The following is a 14,358-nucleotide window of genomic DNA, read 5'->3' as shown; positions in this document are numbered from 1 at the left end:
GAGCAGGACATTGTCCGTGATGCCTTCTCAGAGCTGTTGGAGTGGCTCTGTTACATGAGGACAGTGTTTCCTCACTACCTCAGCTAAATGAGAGGCCAGGATAGGAAGGCATTCTGTTGGCACTTGGGCTCGGAGGTGATTTAATTTTATACAGTATATATGTTTGTTCAAATTTTTACTGACCCCCCCTCCATTTTTTCCCACCCTTTGATCTGCTCACAGATTGGGCATTGCGGTCTTCCAAGCTGGCACCACAAAACTCACTTGCTTTGTCTCTTGTGCCTATGCTTCCTGCTCTGATCTGCTGATGTTCCCCATGCAAAGCTCTTGCTGCTCACACAACCTGACCTTTCCTAACCTGTAGAAATCACTGGCTGCACTGCTCTGAAATAATAGCCCCCAAACGACCACACACATGCCTCACATCTGCCTTCCTGCCACCATCCACCCATACGACTGCCTTGCAGGGAGCTTGACAATGTGGTTTGAGCTTGTCTGGGCCTTAGAAGGTCCCATCTGCGTTCAATGTTGTCCTCCAGCTGTACTTAAAGCACCTTTGTAAGCTCTCTCATCCACGTGGCAGGGAGAGTGAAACTTGAAGATGGATTTGGGGTTTCCCACAGCACTGCAGTGCAACCCAGTGGTTCCCTGGTTTCCTCCACCAAGTACTCACGTAATCTATCTCTTCATCATCCTCTCCCCGTTCCTTGCGGTTGTTCATCTTTGGGAAGATCTCCTTGGCAATACTGGGCATTTTGCCATTGCAGTCCTGATGCTCACTGGCCCCAGATGCTGCTCCCAGCTTATGGGTCACTCTGTGGCCAGACGGGACCGAGGCCAACTCCAGCAGGTCACAGGAGCCTTTGTTGTCCAAGGAGAGTGTCCGGCGGTGATGAAACACCCTTCCTGTCCCATCCGGCTCCCCATCTGCCACCCTGTGCCTTTCCCCAGACAGCAGAGATTCGTGCTCGGCCGAGGGAGGTTTGTGCTTCAGGCTGTGTCCCCGGGCCAGGCTGTTCCAGCTGGAGCGACGGCTCCCCCAGGCCCCACTGCGGCCCCAGGCACCATAGTGGGAACTGCGGGAGCTGGACTGTAAGAGAGCAGGACTGGGACTCAGCGACTCCGGGCACAAGGAGGGAGCATGCGATCCTATTTGAGATCACAGACTTCTCCCTGGGCCCCTAAGCCAGGAGGTTGCCATTTTTCAGCTGTTGAGGAAGTTACATGGTGGGAATTTAGCAGCAATCTCTGTAAATCTGACAATAAATTGATAATGAGTTAGCAATGGTGTTGGCTGTAATTACTTTATAGCACCATCTGTGTGCAAAGCACTTATGGGGAAGGTAAATAATAAAGCCAAAGGCCAGGTGCCTGATGTTGTTACTTACACCAGCACAGAGCAAGAATAAAGCTCTCCAAAAATCTGATTGGCAGCTTTTTACACTGCCCTGGGGTAAAGGGTACGGGTGATAGATAATATGACACACCATCTTTGAGTACAGTCTTGGTAAAAGGAAGAAATGAAACAGGCTTGTTGGTTACAGTCTAGTCCAACCACACCAGCAACTTCTGTAGTACGTGGCTGCCAGCTCTCCCTGTTTAGAAATAGCAGGGGCATGAACCCTTTGAGCACCAATGCACCCTCCCCAAAGCTGCATGTGTCAGTGGGTAGAAAGCCCAGAAACTGATATTACAAGGTGGACAAGTCTGAGATGCATTGGCTGGACAGCCAGCAGTGCTTGGGGAAGTGCTAAGGGGCAGCAGGACCTGCTATGGGGAGCTCCAGGTCAAGATTTCTCTCTTCATTGTTACAAAAGCTTCCAGAAAATCCATCTGTTATGGGACTTGACAGTTCAGGCATCACCCAGATAATCCTATGCTCTTAACTCACTCAGGGAATCATTTTGTGTGCTGTGCTCTAGGAAAACAAGGAAATAGCAAGAGGACAAAACATGCGTCGCTCTACGAGGGAGATTGTCTCCTTGGTGTTCTCCCTGTCCCACCGGAAGAATATAAAAGAGATGAATCCCACACTCAATGGAATATAGATCAATAACATGGAAATAGATGTCAATAACCTGGAAGTTTATATAAATAATGTGAACTGACCTGGCTTGCTAAAGACAGACAATGTGCTTGTGTTAGAAACCTACAGCAGTAGTGCAATCCTCCACAGCAATCCCCAGACGATGGCAGAAAGACAACAGAGTGCTTGGACTTCAAAAGAAGGGTATGACACACATTTCTACTCACTCACTCACCAAAGACCGCTGGTCATATGTCATTCTCCCCAGGGACATCACACTGCTCTTCCGGGAGCCAACAGCAACACGAATCTGGTCAGGCTGCAGGGAGTTGCGTGAAGAGTTGGTGACCCCCCCAGCAGCCACTGGTGGGTTGGAAGAGGGCAAGGATGGGTCCAAGTGTCCATTAGGTGTCACAGGAATTGCACAGAGCTTGGGATCTGGGTGGAAAGATGCAGAAAGAAGAAGAAAGAGAAAATAAGAACATGGATTCCTCACTATCCAGTGACTGTTTCAATGTCTAAGCTGTTTAGCATGTTAGCAGCAGCTAACAGATTATTAGCTGTTTATCATCAATCAACATCGATTCCTTCTGATTTAGGGTGTTGTGGCAAAAGCAGTGCAAGCTGGGAAGACTTTGAAGTAGTCTCCTCAGTCCCCAAAATTGACAGCAGCTCTCCTTGGGGCCAGAAAGACGAGCAGAGTGCTGGTCAGGCAGACTCAGGCTGACAGGCAGAGCAAGAAGCCGAACCCTGGCAGCAAGGGAAGGAGAGTGTGCTTCTGCATGCCAAGAACAGACACCTGCATCTTCAGGTCTGAACAAATATCACCTACTGTCAGACTGGCTATTTAAAGCAGTTAGGCTGAGACACTGAGGAAGAGACAAAGACGTGGGAAGACCCACAACTATCCACATATTGGAGTCACCTTTAAATTCCTGCAATCATACTCTTCATCCCAGTCTATCCTACTACACTGGGCCTCTTCAAATGACTGATCATTGACCTTGAAGATCCAGGACACCTTTGAGGGGTATATTAGGTGCTGTGGATGACCATCTGGCATTTGTCAAGATGGATGGAGAGGATGGGGTACTAGATTTTAATGCCTGAAAGGACTAGAACAATCATTTTTGTTTGACCTACTGCATAATGAAGGTCACATATCCACACCTGTACATAGTGAGTGCACCAACAGGCTCTGTAACCTCTTCCCCATCTGCCCTCCTAGGGGTTTGGCTGCCTACATTCAAGGTAAGCTCTGATATGGTGCAACCATGTAACCCAGGATCAGACTGCTGTGAAAACAGCTAAACTGCAGGGAAGAGCTGTGACAAGACAGTACTAGAGCACTGCTCCTTGCTGCAGGAGCTGCACTTAAGCTCAGACCTGTGCCTGTGGTCCTTGTCTGGTCTATGCAGTGAGTATGCTTGTGCCTGTCCTTGCACCTTGCTGTTCCTGACCTTGTCTTGCTGACTGAACTTTCTGGCTTGACCTCAGACCTGCCTCACCACAGTGGACTTGCCTGGCAATCATTGAACCATTGGCTGACCCTGGCTAGTGTCAGCAGACCTGCTCTGCTCACCTTGTGCAAGTACTGTGCCTTTGTCAGTGTGGTTCCTGCCCTCCTGCCTGGCTGTGCCTTCCCCTCAGCTCCTGGCTCGCCATCCATTGTGGAGTAAGCTACTCTTGCTGCTTCCTGCCACCAAGTCCAGTCTGAAGTATAGTACCTCTTGTAGAAAGACTTGCAGTCCTCAAGGGAAAACTTCAAGGGGTGGAGACCTTACCCAGTAGTTTGTAGGCAGACTGTTCCAACAGTTAATTATCTTTCCTTAAAAATACGTGGCTTTTTTCAGTCTGAATTTGTCTAGCTTTGGCTTCCAACATTTACAATCTCATTATGCTTTTTTCTGCTCAATTAAAGAGCCATCTACCATCAGAAATCTCTCCTTATGGTTGGCACTTACAGAGTGTGTGATCAAGTCACTTCTCTGGTTTCTCTAAGCTTCATTAGCCTCTCGCTATGAGGCAAGACTTCCAGATTTGTTCAAGTCCTTTTTAATGTGTTGGTATCCCCTATCTAAATGTGGGTCCCAGATTTGGACACAGTGTTCCTGAAATGGTGCCCCTGAAGCTAAGCAGAGACAGTCTCACTTCTCACTCCTAGTTGCCATTATGTAGGTCACTCAAGCACTGCTCCCCTGTTGTGGTTTAACCCCAGCCAGCAACTAAGCCCCACACAGCTACTCACTCACTTCCCCCCCCCCCCGATGGGATGGGGGAGAGAATCAGAAGAGTAAAAGTGAGAAAACTTATGGGTTGAGATAAAGACAGTTTAATAGGTAAAGCAAAAGCCACCTGCACAAGCAAAGCAAAGCAAGGAATTCATTCACTACTTCCCATCGGCAGGCAGGTGTTCAGCCATCTCCAGGTAAGCAGGGCTTCATCACGCGTAACGGTTACTTGGGAAGACAAACGCCATCACACCGAATGTCCCCCCCTTCCTCCTTCTTCCCCCAGCTTATATACTGAGCATGATGTCATATGGTATGGAATAGCCCTTTGGCCCGTCTGGGTCAGCTGTCCTAGCTATACTCCCTCCCAGCTTCTTATGCACCTGGCAGAGCATGAGAAGCTGAAAAGTCCTTGACTAGTGTAAACTCTGCTCAGCAAGAACCAAAACATCAGTGTGTTATCAACATTATTCTCATGCTAAATCCAAAACACAGCACTATACCAGCTACTAAGAAGAAAATTAACTCTATCCCAGCTGAAACCAGGGCATCCCCTTAGCTATCACATTCCTCAGGATGCCAACACGGCTCTGTTTTTCCACAGGTAACACCACAAGCTAGCATAAAGTTCAAAATGAAAACCAGTAAGTTCTTGGAGATGGGAGTGAATTTTCTGCAGAATCTGCTTTCAGACTTCTCACTAAACAGCAACGGGAGATAAGCAAATGAGGCTGTTTGAGCTATTGTACCTGAGCCTTCCTGAGCCTCTTGGAACTGATCTAACTCCTCCATGTTTGATGAACTCTGATCTTCATCTGAGTATGACCGGTTGGCATCACCCTGGAACACAAAAATTTAGAATTTGGAAACTCATAAACAGAAAAGACCATTTTTTCTTCTTTCATTGCTGGAACAACTGTAAAATCCTCCTTGGCAGCCAGGCATCAGTGTGATCACTGGAAAGAATCACATGTGACCTGGGATGGCTGACATACTGTGTTCTTGCTTTTGGAGGGGCAAAGGACTCACCCTAGTTGGACAGGGTCTGTTGCACAGGATGGAAATTATGAACTCCCTTCCAGAGGGCTTGTCTCTTTCCTTGCAAGGATTAATACTGTCATCTTTTTTTTTTTTTTTTTTTTTTTAAGGAAGCCCACCCTGAACTTAACAAGGGAAATGACAGAGCTGTGATACGTCGGAAGTCCTCCACCCCAGTACCCTCAAGGTGTCTCAAAGGTCCCCTTTTTAGCACCTCTATTCCTCCTCCTGATGAGGCCTCGGTGGCAACTCACCTCAGCCTGGAACCCCTCCACGAGAATGGCCACCAGCAGATTGAAGAGCACGTAATTGCCAAATGTCATGAGAGCCACAAAGTAGAGGGATGCCCATGGCGAGGTGGAGGCCATGCCATTATAGAGCACAACATTCCAGTCCTCCTGGGTTAGGATCTGCAACCAGGAGCAGAGGCCACATACGCATGAAGGAAGAACACAAAGGGGATTCTCAGGGAAGGGCAGTGAAAGGATAGACATCAAGACCACATCAGGCCTTTTAACTTCCCCATAACCACACACCCACTGCCCTCTGTCACTGTCCAGCTGTGGTACTGCCCCGATAATATTAGCTGAGCAGGAAGAAACAAGAGCGACCATGAGGGCAGCCATGTTCTGAGGTGATGGTGTTAACCATGGGAGTTGCCACAACAGGAGTGACCTTTGCAAACTGTCTCCTAGGAAGGAAGGAGCACCCCTGCCTGAGAGATACACCAATCGTTTGGTTACAACACGTAATTGTTCTTCCTCCAAAAATCACATGCCAGAGCCTTTTGTGCGGCCTTTTGTGTCATCAGGATTGAGTGCAACATACCACAATGAGAAAAAGCACCTCCTGATCCTCTTTGCTTTGCCCTAGCCCTCCCATAGAGAGCAAAGTGGGCTCACCTGGAAGACAGTGACAATCGCCCACAGCAGGGAGTCAAAATTCTTCCGGTCAGGAACTGTATCTCCTGTGTCTGTCCTGAGGCTGAACTTGCAACCAAAGATGTGCATTCCCAGGATGCTGTTGGGACAACAAGTGGAGATGGCGTCAAATATAAATATCGGTGCCAACACAATGAGCTCATCAGAGTCATTCTCTTTTCCACCCAACAATCTAATGTAACACCACAGGAATGAGGGGTAGAAAAAACACAGCCAGACCACTGGGACCTATCCGTGAAGGAGCTGTGTATTGCACCCCTATAGCTCACCAAAGAACCTTGCTTTCCATCTGTACTGCCTCAGAGCTCACATATTCCCTCCAACCCGTCCTTTCTATCTGTTCTCTCCATTGTTCTTGTCTGCTCTCATTTTTCTTCATGTCCCTACCACTGCATCCATGGGATGCACTGACAAACTTTCTTGGTTGTTTCCTGCCGCCCTTCTGCCAGAGTCAGCTTCCAGACTGAACTGTTCCTGCAGCCAGTGTTGATTACCAAGAGACTTCACCTATCCTGCAATGGGACATTACGCTTAACGTGCACATTTGGTGGCAGTATTTCTCCACCCGGTCTGGGCAAAATCTTCAGCTGCTGAACCCAATTTAGGGCAGCAGTAACCTCAGCCCTTATGAACAAATAAATGTTTGTCAGTGCTGCCTGAGCCTAGAGCAATGTGCAAGACGAGTCACGCAATCATGCTCTGAAGTTGCTGTCCACGTGAGCCATGCAGTGCCTCTCCAAAACACTGTGAGGCAACTAACTGCCTCCTCACCTGAATATAAAGATGAAGAGCATGAGGAGCATGCAGAAGGTGGCTACATTGTCCATAGTCTTCATCAGCACCACAAGCTGACGGCGCAGCGCAGGCATGAAACGCACCAGCTTCAGCACCCGTAGGAGACGGAAAGTCCTCAGCACAGAGAGGCCCCCATCCGACTGGCCGATGATCTCCCAGATGCTATGGCCCAGAGAGGCACAGGGAGTACAAGGGACAAAATTAAAGACAAGTGAACGAACAGAAGAGAGAGGGGAATAACAATGCTAATCCAAGTTTTCACCTCTGCATTGGCAGCAAGTATAAAGGGGTCACAGAGAAAATCTGTTTGAGCAAGATATAATTAGAAGTATATACTATAAGCTTATACTTATGTGTAGAAAGCTGCATTTCTCCCTTAAGAACATGAACATGGCACTGCATGTTGCAGGAATAAGGAAATGATTGCAGCATTAAATTCCAGCAAGACAAGTTCCTCTATCACACATTAAACCTTTGTAGCATCCTTAATTTGTACATTTTTAAAATATTTCACAGCTAGTATTTGTTGTGGACTTACAAGGCAATTGCAATTGCCTCCGTTCTACAGAGGAGAGAACTGAGGGGCAGAAATGCTGTGTGGCTTGCCTAGGGTTGCCAAGAGTTGGGAAAAGACATCTTGATCTCCCAGTCCTTGGCCTTGTGCATCAGGTCAGCTCCTCCTAGTACAGCTGCTAAATCCTTTTTGAAAAGGAACATGAAAACGTGCAAGCTCTGTGGTATTCTTGTCTATGTGTATTTCAGTTGACCCCCAAGGCCCTTGTCACCTGATGATGACGATGATACTGTCAAAGATGTTGTAGGGATTGCGGAGATAATCAAAGAGACCAAAAGCAGCAAGTTTCAGGATCATCTCCAAGGCAAACATGCTTGTAAAGACAACATTGCTGATCTCCAAGATGTTGGTCAATTCTTCTGGCTGGAGAGAAGGCAAATTCAGAGAGTCAGAACTGAAAGAGCCCTGAAATTATGGGAAATAAAGGGCCAAGCATTCCCAGTGGACAGGCTTTGTAGGGAGCTGCAAAGCTCCCATGGGTGAGATTAGAGTGGAGCTGGATAGAGCCACTTGCACTCCAATTCCTTTGCACATTTCATAGATTCATCATGCATTATATCCCTAATAAATTCTTTTACTAGAGGTGGTCAGGAGCCCGACAGCCATTCTTACAGCCAAGGCTGACGAAGTGTCTCCTGCATCCCACTCCGTTCCCTGGTCCCCCAGCTAAAGGCTGCTTTACTTTGTGCAAAGAACTTGGGTATTTTTTGAAGCAGGGCAAAAGCGGCTAATCTGTGGTCAACCTGTTTCTTCAAGGATTTCTTCCTCTGACGTTTCCATAGGTAGCTGGCACAATTTTTTCCTGAAATTCTGAAAACATTTGAATGGTAGGAAAACAGTTCCCCATCTTCCTCTAAACCTCAATGCACTTCTCTGCCCCTTTCCCCTCTATTTTTTCCCTTCCCCATTTTTCTCTCCCCCGCTCCCCACCAAATCCTTGGTATGCATTAGTTTTCCAGTCTTGCTCCAGCAGTCTTTTCTCATGCCTCTATCCTCAGAGTGGTCTCAATAATTACCCAAGCAAATATCACACTGGATGAATAAGACAACAGTGAGGAGGGGCACACTGCTAACACCTACATGTAAAGGACAGGAAGAGCAGGACAGGGTGAGGAAAAGAGAAAAATGGACAGCAAGAGGAGAAAGGCAGATGCACAAGGTGAAAACCTTCAGGGATGACACAAGATGATTGTGTTGAAGAAAGAAAAAAAAGAAAAAAAAGCAATCTGACCCTGCCTCAGGCATTTTTTTCTGTTGAATCTCTGACATCTTTCAGCCTCTATGATATATCCTTCTCCAGCAGAGACCGATGTGTTTTGTGTATGTGAGAGAAAGTGTTTTAATGATTCTATCAGTGGAACAAGTCTGAGCAAATTAAATTACTCCTCCTTTTGTTTTCTGAATTAATGACTTTCTTCAGTGTGTGCAGCCTTAGAAACTTCTCTGATAAGGTCAGGAAAGGGTCTAGACCGTTTCCTCAGGAATGATGAAACATTGCTTCAGAGGGAGACAGAGGCTACACTGATGTCATTGATGAGGGATACCAGGATCTTGCCATCCCCTGTGAAATGGAGGCATTCCCTGCACTGAATTTGGGATGGACTCATCTGCTCAAAGCACCTCTCACCCAGGGACTAGGACTGCACCAGGCCAAACAGCAAGGGCTGAGGTCTTGAACAAGGTCAGATGCACAAGGGGCAACACATGCGCAAGCCTGCCCATGTTTGCACATACTCAGATGCACACATACATAGCCCAGGGAGACTACCACAGCAATAGCAAGGTACAAAATGTTCCCAAAGTGAGAGAAAAACTTCCTCCCAGTATAATAGGCTACATCTTGGGGCCAGGCTAGACAACCCATGGCCTTCAGACCACATGAGACTCCTAGGGCAATTCACCTGGCTGTAGCACGCTGCTGGCCATCACCTTCCCAAGCAGCAGCTGTTGGGGGCCTGCTGCAGATGAAGGTGTGCCAGCTTCCCAAGCAGAGGGACAAGGCGCGGCAGCTCCAAGGCACTTCTTCAGGGCTCCTCTGGCCCAAATTTCCATGTTTACCTTGGGGCAGGTGTGTCACACCTCAGACAAGGTTACGTATTTGATGTTTAACCTACTGCGCCACTGAACTGCAGCTCCGAGCCTTCAAGGTGAGTCTGACTCAGGCTCTGTGGCAGCAGGCAGTACTGCTCTCACTGTTGGGATACCTGTGCCGAAAAGGCGGCTGAAGACTCCCCTCTTCCTTCACATTGGTCTGAACTATGCCTGGCTACCAGGCCACTCTTTTAAGCATCACATAAACTGGATAGGAACAAGAAAACTGCAAAAGCCTGTTATTTGGGGTAAGACAGGACAGACATGCCTGGCACTGTGGAAATAAAAAAGTGAGTCTCTGCAGGTCAGAGCCAATATTTTTACCATGAACTCAGTACTAGTGCCCACTAGGAAGGATAGTCATGGTCTCTCCCTGAGGAATGCAAAATTGCTGTTTTTCTGAAGGGCAGCCTTTGTGTTGGCTGCACCTGTTACTTATTCAGCTGGTGGAAGGGGAAGTGAGGGAGGAATGCAGTTCTGGGTCTGACCCTCCCCCTGAAGCTGGGGGCTGCTTTAACCCCTGCTCTGGGACCCCCAGGGGCCCAGATCCTCACAGGCGAGCAAATGGACTGGAAACTGCTCCTCATATCTGTGGCTTTCCATGCTCTTTGCTAATTTCTTGCGCTCCTCATTGCAGCTTTTTATTGAAATACTCCATTTCTCTAAAATCAAAAAAGGGGAGATGGCTCAGTTTCCACCCATAATTACATTTCAATAACAAAACCATCCTGAAAATGAGGGGGAAAGGAGGGGAGATAAGAGCGAAGAGAGAGAAAGAATGAGCAAGTGCACACGGGAAGGGAGAGATGAAGATCACTTCATGGGGAGCCAAGCAGTAATGACACGTGCCAGAACATGAGGTCCATATGCTAAACAGAGATGCCAACTTCAGCCCAAATCAAATGATTATGTCAGTGAGAATGAGCAATGTAAAAAAGTGACAGGCTATGATGGTGGATGATTCTTCTCTCTCCTGTCCACACATTCTCTCTTGTGCTGTCGTAGGGAGCAATTGATGTTTGAAAAGCCATGCTTGCATCACGCTTGTGGAAAAGGTCACCTGTTCTCCCATCTCTTGTTCCCTCCCTGACATCTGTTTCTCTAGTCAAGCCTCCACCTGTTAATCTTTTTCTAATGGGCCATCAATCAGCCCCATCCTTCCTAGAGAGAGGGGCAGGAAAGACTGGGTAGGGAAAGAAAGGAGAGATGGGCAGAAAGAAAGGCAGTGAAAGAGGAATCAAAAAACAAAGCTGAAAAGAAATAGTAAAATAAACTCACTGGCACCCACAAGAAGCAGAGAAGGAGAGATTTTTAAAAATTATGTAGGAAAGAAGTAAAGGCTGGGAAAGGAAGAGCAACACAAAAGGAATGAACTCCAGGGAAAAAGAAGAGAAAAAGAGAGAGGAGCCAGCTGGAGAGGCACACTCCACTGGCTAAAGGCAGATCCTGCATTGCAGCCATTTCTAGAGATAGAGGTAATTCGGCAGAGTGCAAAGAGCCATCAGCTGGGAGCCGGGGCTGCAGGGTGGGGGCCACCAGGGGCTGTGTCCTGTGCGGGGATGCCCTCGCACCTGGGCCAGCGTGGCCATGAGTGACAGTGGACAAGGCTGGTGGCTGGGACACGGCTGGTGGGGGGGACTCCCTCTGGCCAGGGAAGTGTGAACTTGATGAAAGGGAAAAAGTGGTTCTCTCCTTTTCTTCCTACTGACACATGGGATCCCCAACACAATGGATGTGTCACCTCACAGTTGTGAGAGCTCCCCAGGCTCCCACAGGCAGTGCTCAGGCATTTATCATCAAAGCTATTAGCAAGGCTTCCTCCTCCCAGGCCACCCGGGTTTACCTAGAAACTGTAAATTGAAGTGTCCACAAGGAAAGGCCTGAACTCAAGGCTATTTTAGTCCAAGCAAAACCAGGGAACACCAGAAATCTCCCCACAAGAAGTCTATTCATATTGCCAAGCCAGAATAGACTGGTTTACCCATCACAGTAGGAGAGAAACTTGAACAAAACTATGGGAGCTGAGTATTGGGGTGAGGAGGGGGGCTTGAAGGGGAGAGAGACCCCAGGGGGCAAAGCATGCCCAGAGCCAGTGTTTTAACCAGACTGGTTCACCTACTCTGCATATGGATCTCTTCCCAAATCCATGAAACTACCTAATTCATATCTTCATGGCACAAAGTCCTTCATCCCTAACAATGTAGATCAAATACTGAGAGAGAAATGTATGATCCAGATCTACCTCAGAGCTCCTGCCCAGTGATCAGAAACTAGAACTGGGGCAAAGGAGGGTAGCAGCTCAGTGTTTTCCGCCCTTTTCAGTGTCTTACTAACTAACATTGGAGTTCTTATGTCAGGTTAGACTGAAAATGTAATTAGTCCATTATCTGACAGCAGCTAGAAACTCCTGCACTATAGGAAAGCTTAAGGATACGCAGACCACCATGAAGCCCCTGCAGAAGTTTCTCCTAACCAGGAGTAAATTTGCAACTGTCTAGAAACTGAAGAGTAATTGATGTGATCTACGCAGACCAGCCCTACCAAACCGTACCTGCACATCACTGCCTCTGAGAACATGAGACAGAAATAAAGACCTCTCTCCATAGAGAGGTCTTTCCAGCCTGTCCAGTTTTACTCACCATTTCAACGTCACTTGACAATAATCAGAACAGTCATAGAAATCAGCCATGGAACATACCAACTAGCTTTTACTTACTCTAATCGCCACCCCACAACCAATGCAGGATTTTGTGATGTTTTGTTATACCCTGGTTTTACAAGACTGAAGTAATGTGGTTTCATCTACCACCCCAGGGAGACTGTTCCATCATTTACTAAATGTCAGTATGATGAGCTGGTTTGGACATTTGCTGAATGTTTCTGACAAGCAGCAAATAGTAAAAGAGAAGCAATAACTGTAAAATATGAACTTGTGGATGCAATAAATGCTGGTATAAAGGGAAATCACACAGGCTAAAGCATATGAAGGTACTGATCCACAGGGCTGGTCTAGTTAGGAAACAAAGGATCGTCTCCTGATCCGCCCAAGACAGACCTCACAAAGTATTGATCTGATGTACAAAGGAGTACTGTAAGTAGATACTGGTGAAGATAAACCAAGTTACTCAGCAATTGTCTCATTGGCTACTAATAGCAAAGAAGCTTGAGTCCAACAGGCCATTCAAGAAATAAATGAGAAAGGCAGCCTGGGACATTCAGCTGGGACCAGCCTTTCATCGTCATGCTGAATAAGGGAGAAAAGCAAGCAGGATCAGAACCTCTGTGAATATTAAAAAAAGTAAGCCTCTTAAAAGGATCTTTCTAGACAGCCACAAGCATCTAATATCTTGATTTTCTACACTGGATTTTAAAAATAGGCACTTCCAAGTAGAAGCAGATCTGAAGAACTGCAAAATCTATTTCAAGCAGGATAGAGACTGAAATGATGGATTTTGGTTTGTGCAATGCCCCAGCAATATCTGAAGGCCTAATACTGAGGATATTACATGGTATAATGGACACTGATAGATTTGAATAAACTTATCTATTTACAAATGATAACTTGTGATAAGCTTAAGGATTAAAAATGACTCATAGCAGTGCAGTTTGTCCCCAAATTAGTTGATTTCCCTCACAGGAAAGGAGTTGGGAAGCTGCCTTGGCCACATAAACAGGACAGGACAAGGGACTGGATGGATAAGCTAAACAAAGCCAAATTCCAAAGTTATTTGGATCTGAGTAAAGTGGTTTGAGTTGCTGAAGTTAAGTCTCCTGGCAGAAAAACGTTGTGAATAAAACCCCTGAATTGTAACAAACAGATAATTTTAATTAATGTTTGGGGTTTTTTTTTTTTCTGTTGGTCAAGGCTCAGAAATTGAAGGCGAGACTTGCACGTGGGCTCTGTCTACCAGGTTCCTGTGTTTCCGAGCCTCAACCTTGTGCCTGGCTCCTGAAGTCTCTCTCACCCCTTAACGTGATGGTTGGTGGGTGCTTTGGTCAGTGGGCCAGCTCACCTGTGTATAGTCCATGAACAAGTGGAGCAGCAAGGAGCTGACGGCCGTGCTATGAGCTGCTCCCAGGATTGCTCAAACCTGTGACACCTTCACATGTCCTCTTGCCCAGCCACCTATGTCCCCAGAGAGTGGCTAGGGTTGTGATCTCCCATGCACCGGAAAATAAAAGCTCGAGAGGTCTCTATACGCATTAGCTCTGGGACGGGAGACATTCATACAATGAAGCAGCTGAAGCAACAGAAGCTACTTCAGTCATAGGATGGTGTCACCCTGCAAATTGCAGATCTCTGTGGGCAGAGGGGTTTTGCTGGATATTGCTCTGTCAAAATTTGTGTTTCTGGAAGGAAAAACAACAGGAAAGAGAGAAAGGAAGGAGAGAAAAGGAGGCAATGAAGCACCAGTCTGAGATGTACTGATAACATGGCTTGAGGAAAACTTTCATGAAAGAGAGCAAAGGGGAGTGCAAATGCCTGTGTGCTTTTGAGTTAACTGATGACTGAAAAGGACCTGGAATTCATGGTATGGTCTGAATATTATTTTCAGGGAAACAGCATCCAGTATACATATTTTAAATAAACAGGCTGCACCACATTTTTCAGTTATGATCAATTCGGCTGACACCTCTTTCTAGTAGAAACAGCATGCAGGG

The 14,358-nt window shown here is 46.9% G+C and overlaps 1 protein-coding gene across 1 annotated transcript in view; it reads right to left on the bottom strand.

Moving 5' to 3' along the window:
* The window catches only part of CACNA1I (calcium voltage-gated channel subunit alpha1 I), a gene marked incomplete at both ends in the record, with an annotated part of 159,604 nt that overhangs the window by 26,500 nt on the left and 118,746 nt on the right, over positions 1-14,358 (bottom strand). The window contains 7 exons of the mRNA XM_082309099.1: positions 674-1,090; positions 2,262-2,464; positions 5,007-5,097; positions 5,550-5,705; positions 6,198-6,315; positions 7,008-7,193; positions 7,817-7,968. Coding sequence (XP_082165225.1) covers positions 674-1,090; positions 2,262-2,464; positions 5,007-5,097; positions 5,550-5,705; positions 6,198-6,315; positions 7,008-7,193; positions 7,817-7,968 — 1,323 coding nt within the window. The remainder of the gene's footprint in view (positions 1-673; positions 1,091-2,261; positions 2,465-5,006; positions 5,098-5,549; positions 5,706-6,197; positions 6,316-7,007; positions 7,194-7,816; positions 7,969-14,358) is intronic.

The sequence above is a fragment of the Platalea leucorodia genome (genome assembly GCF_965183815.1).
Source record: "Platalea leucorodia genome assembly, chromosome: 4".
Classification (NCBI taxonomy): domain Eukaryota; kingdom Metazoa; phylum Chordata; class Aves; order Pelecaniformes; family Threskiornithidae; genus Platalea; species Platalea leucorodia.
Note: the sequence above shows the minus strand (reverse complement) of the source record. Positions and strands in the feature narration are given on the sequence as shown.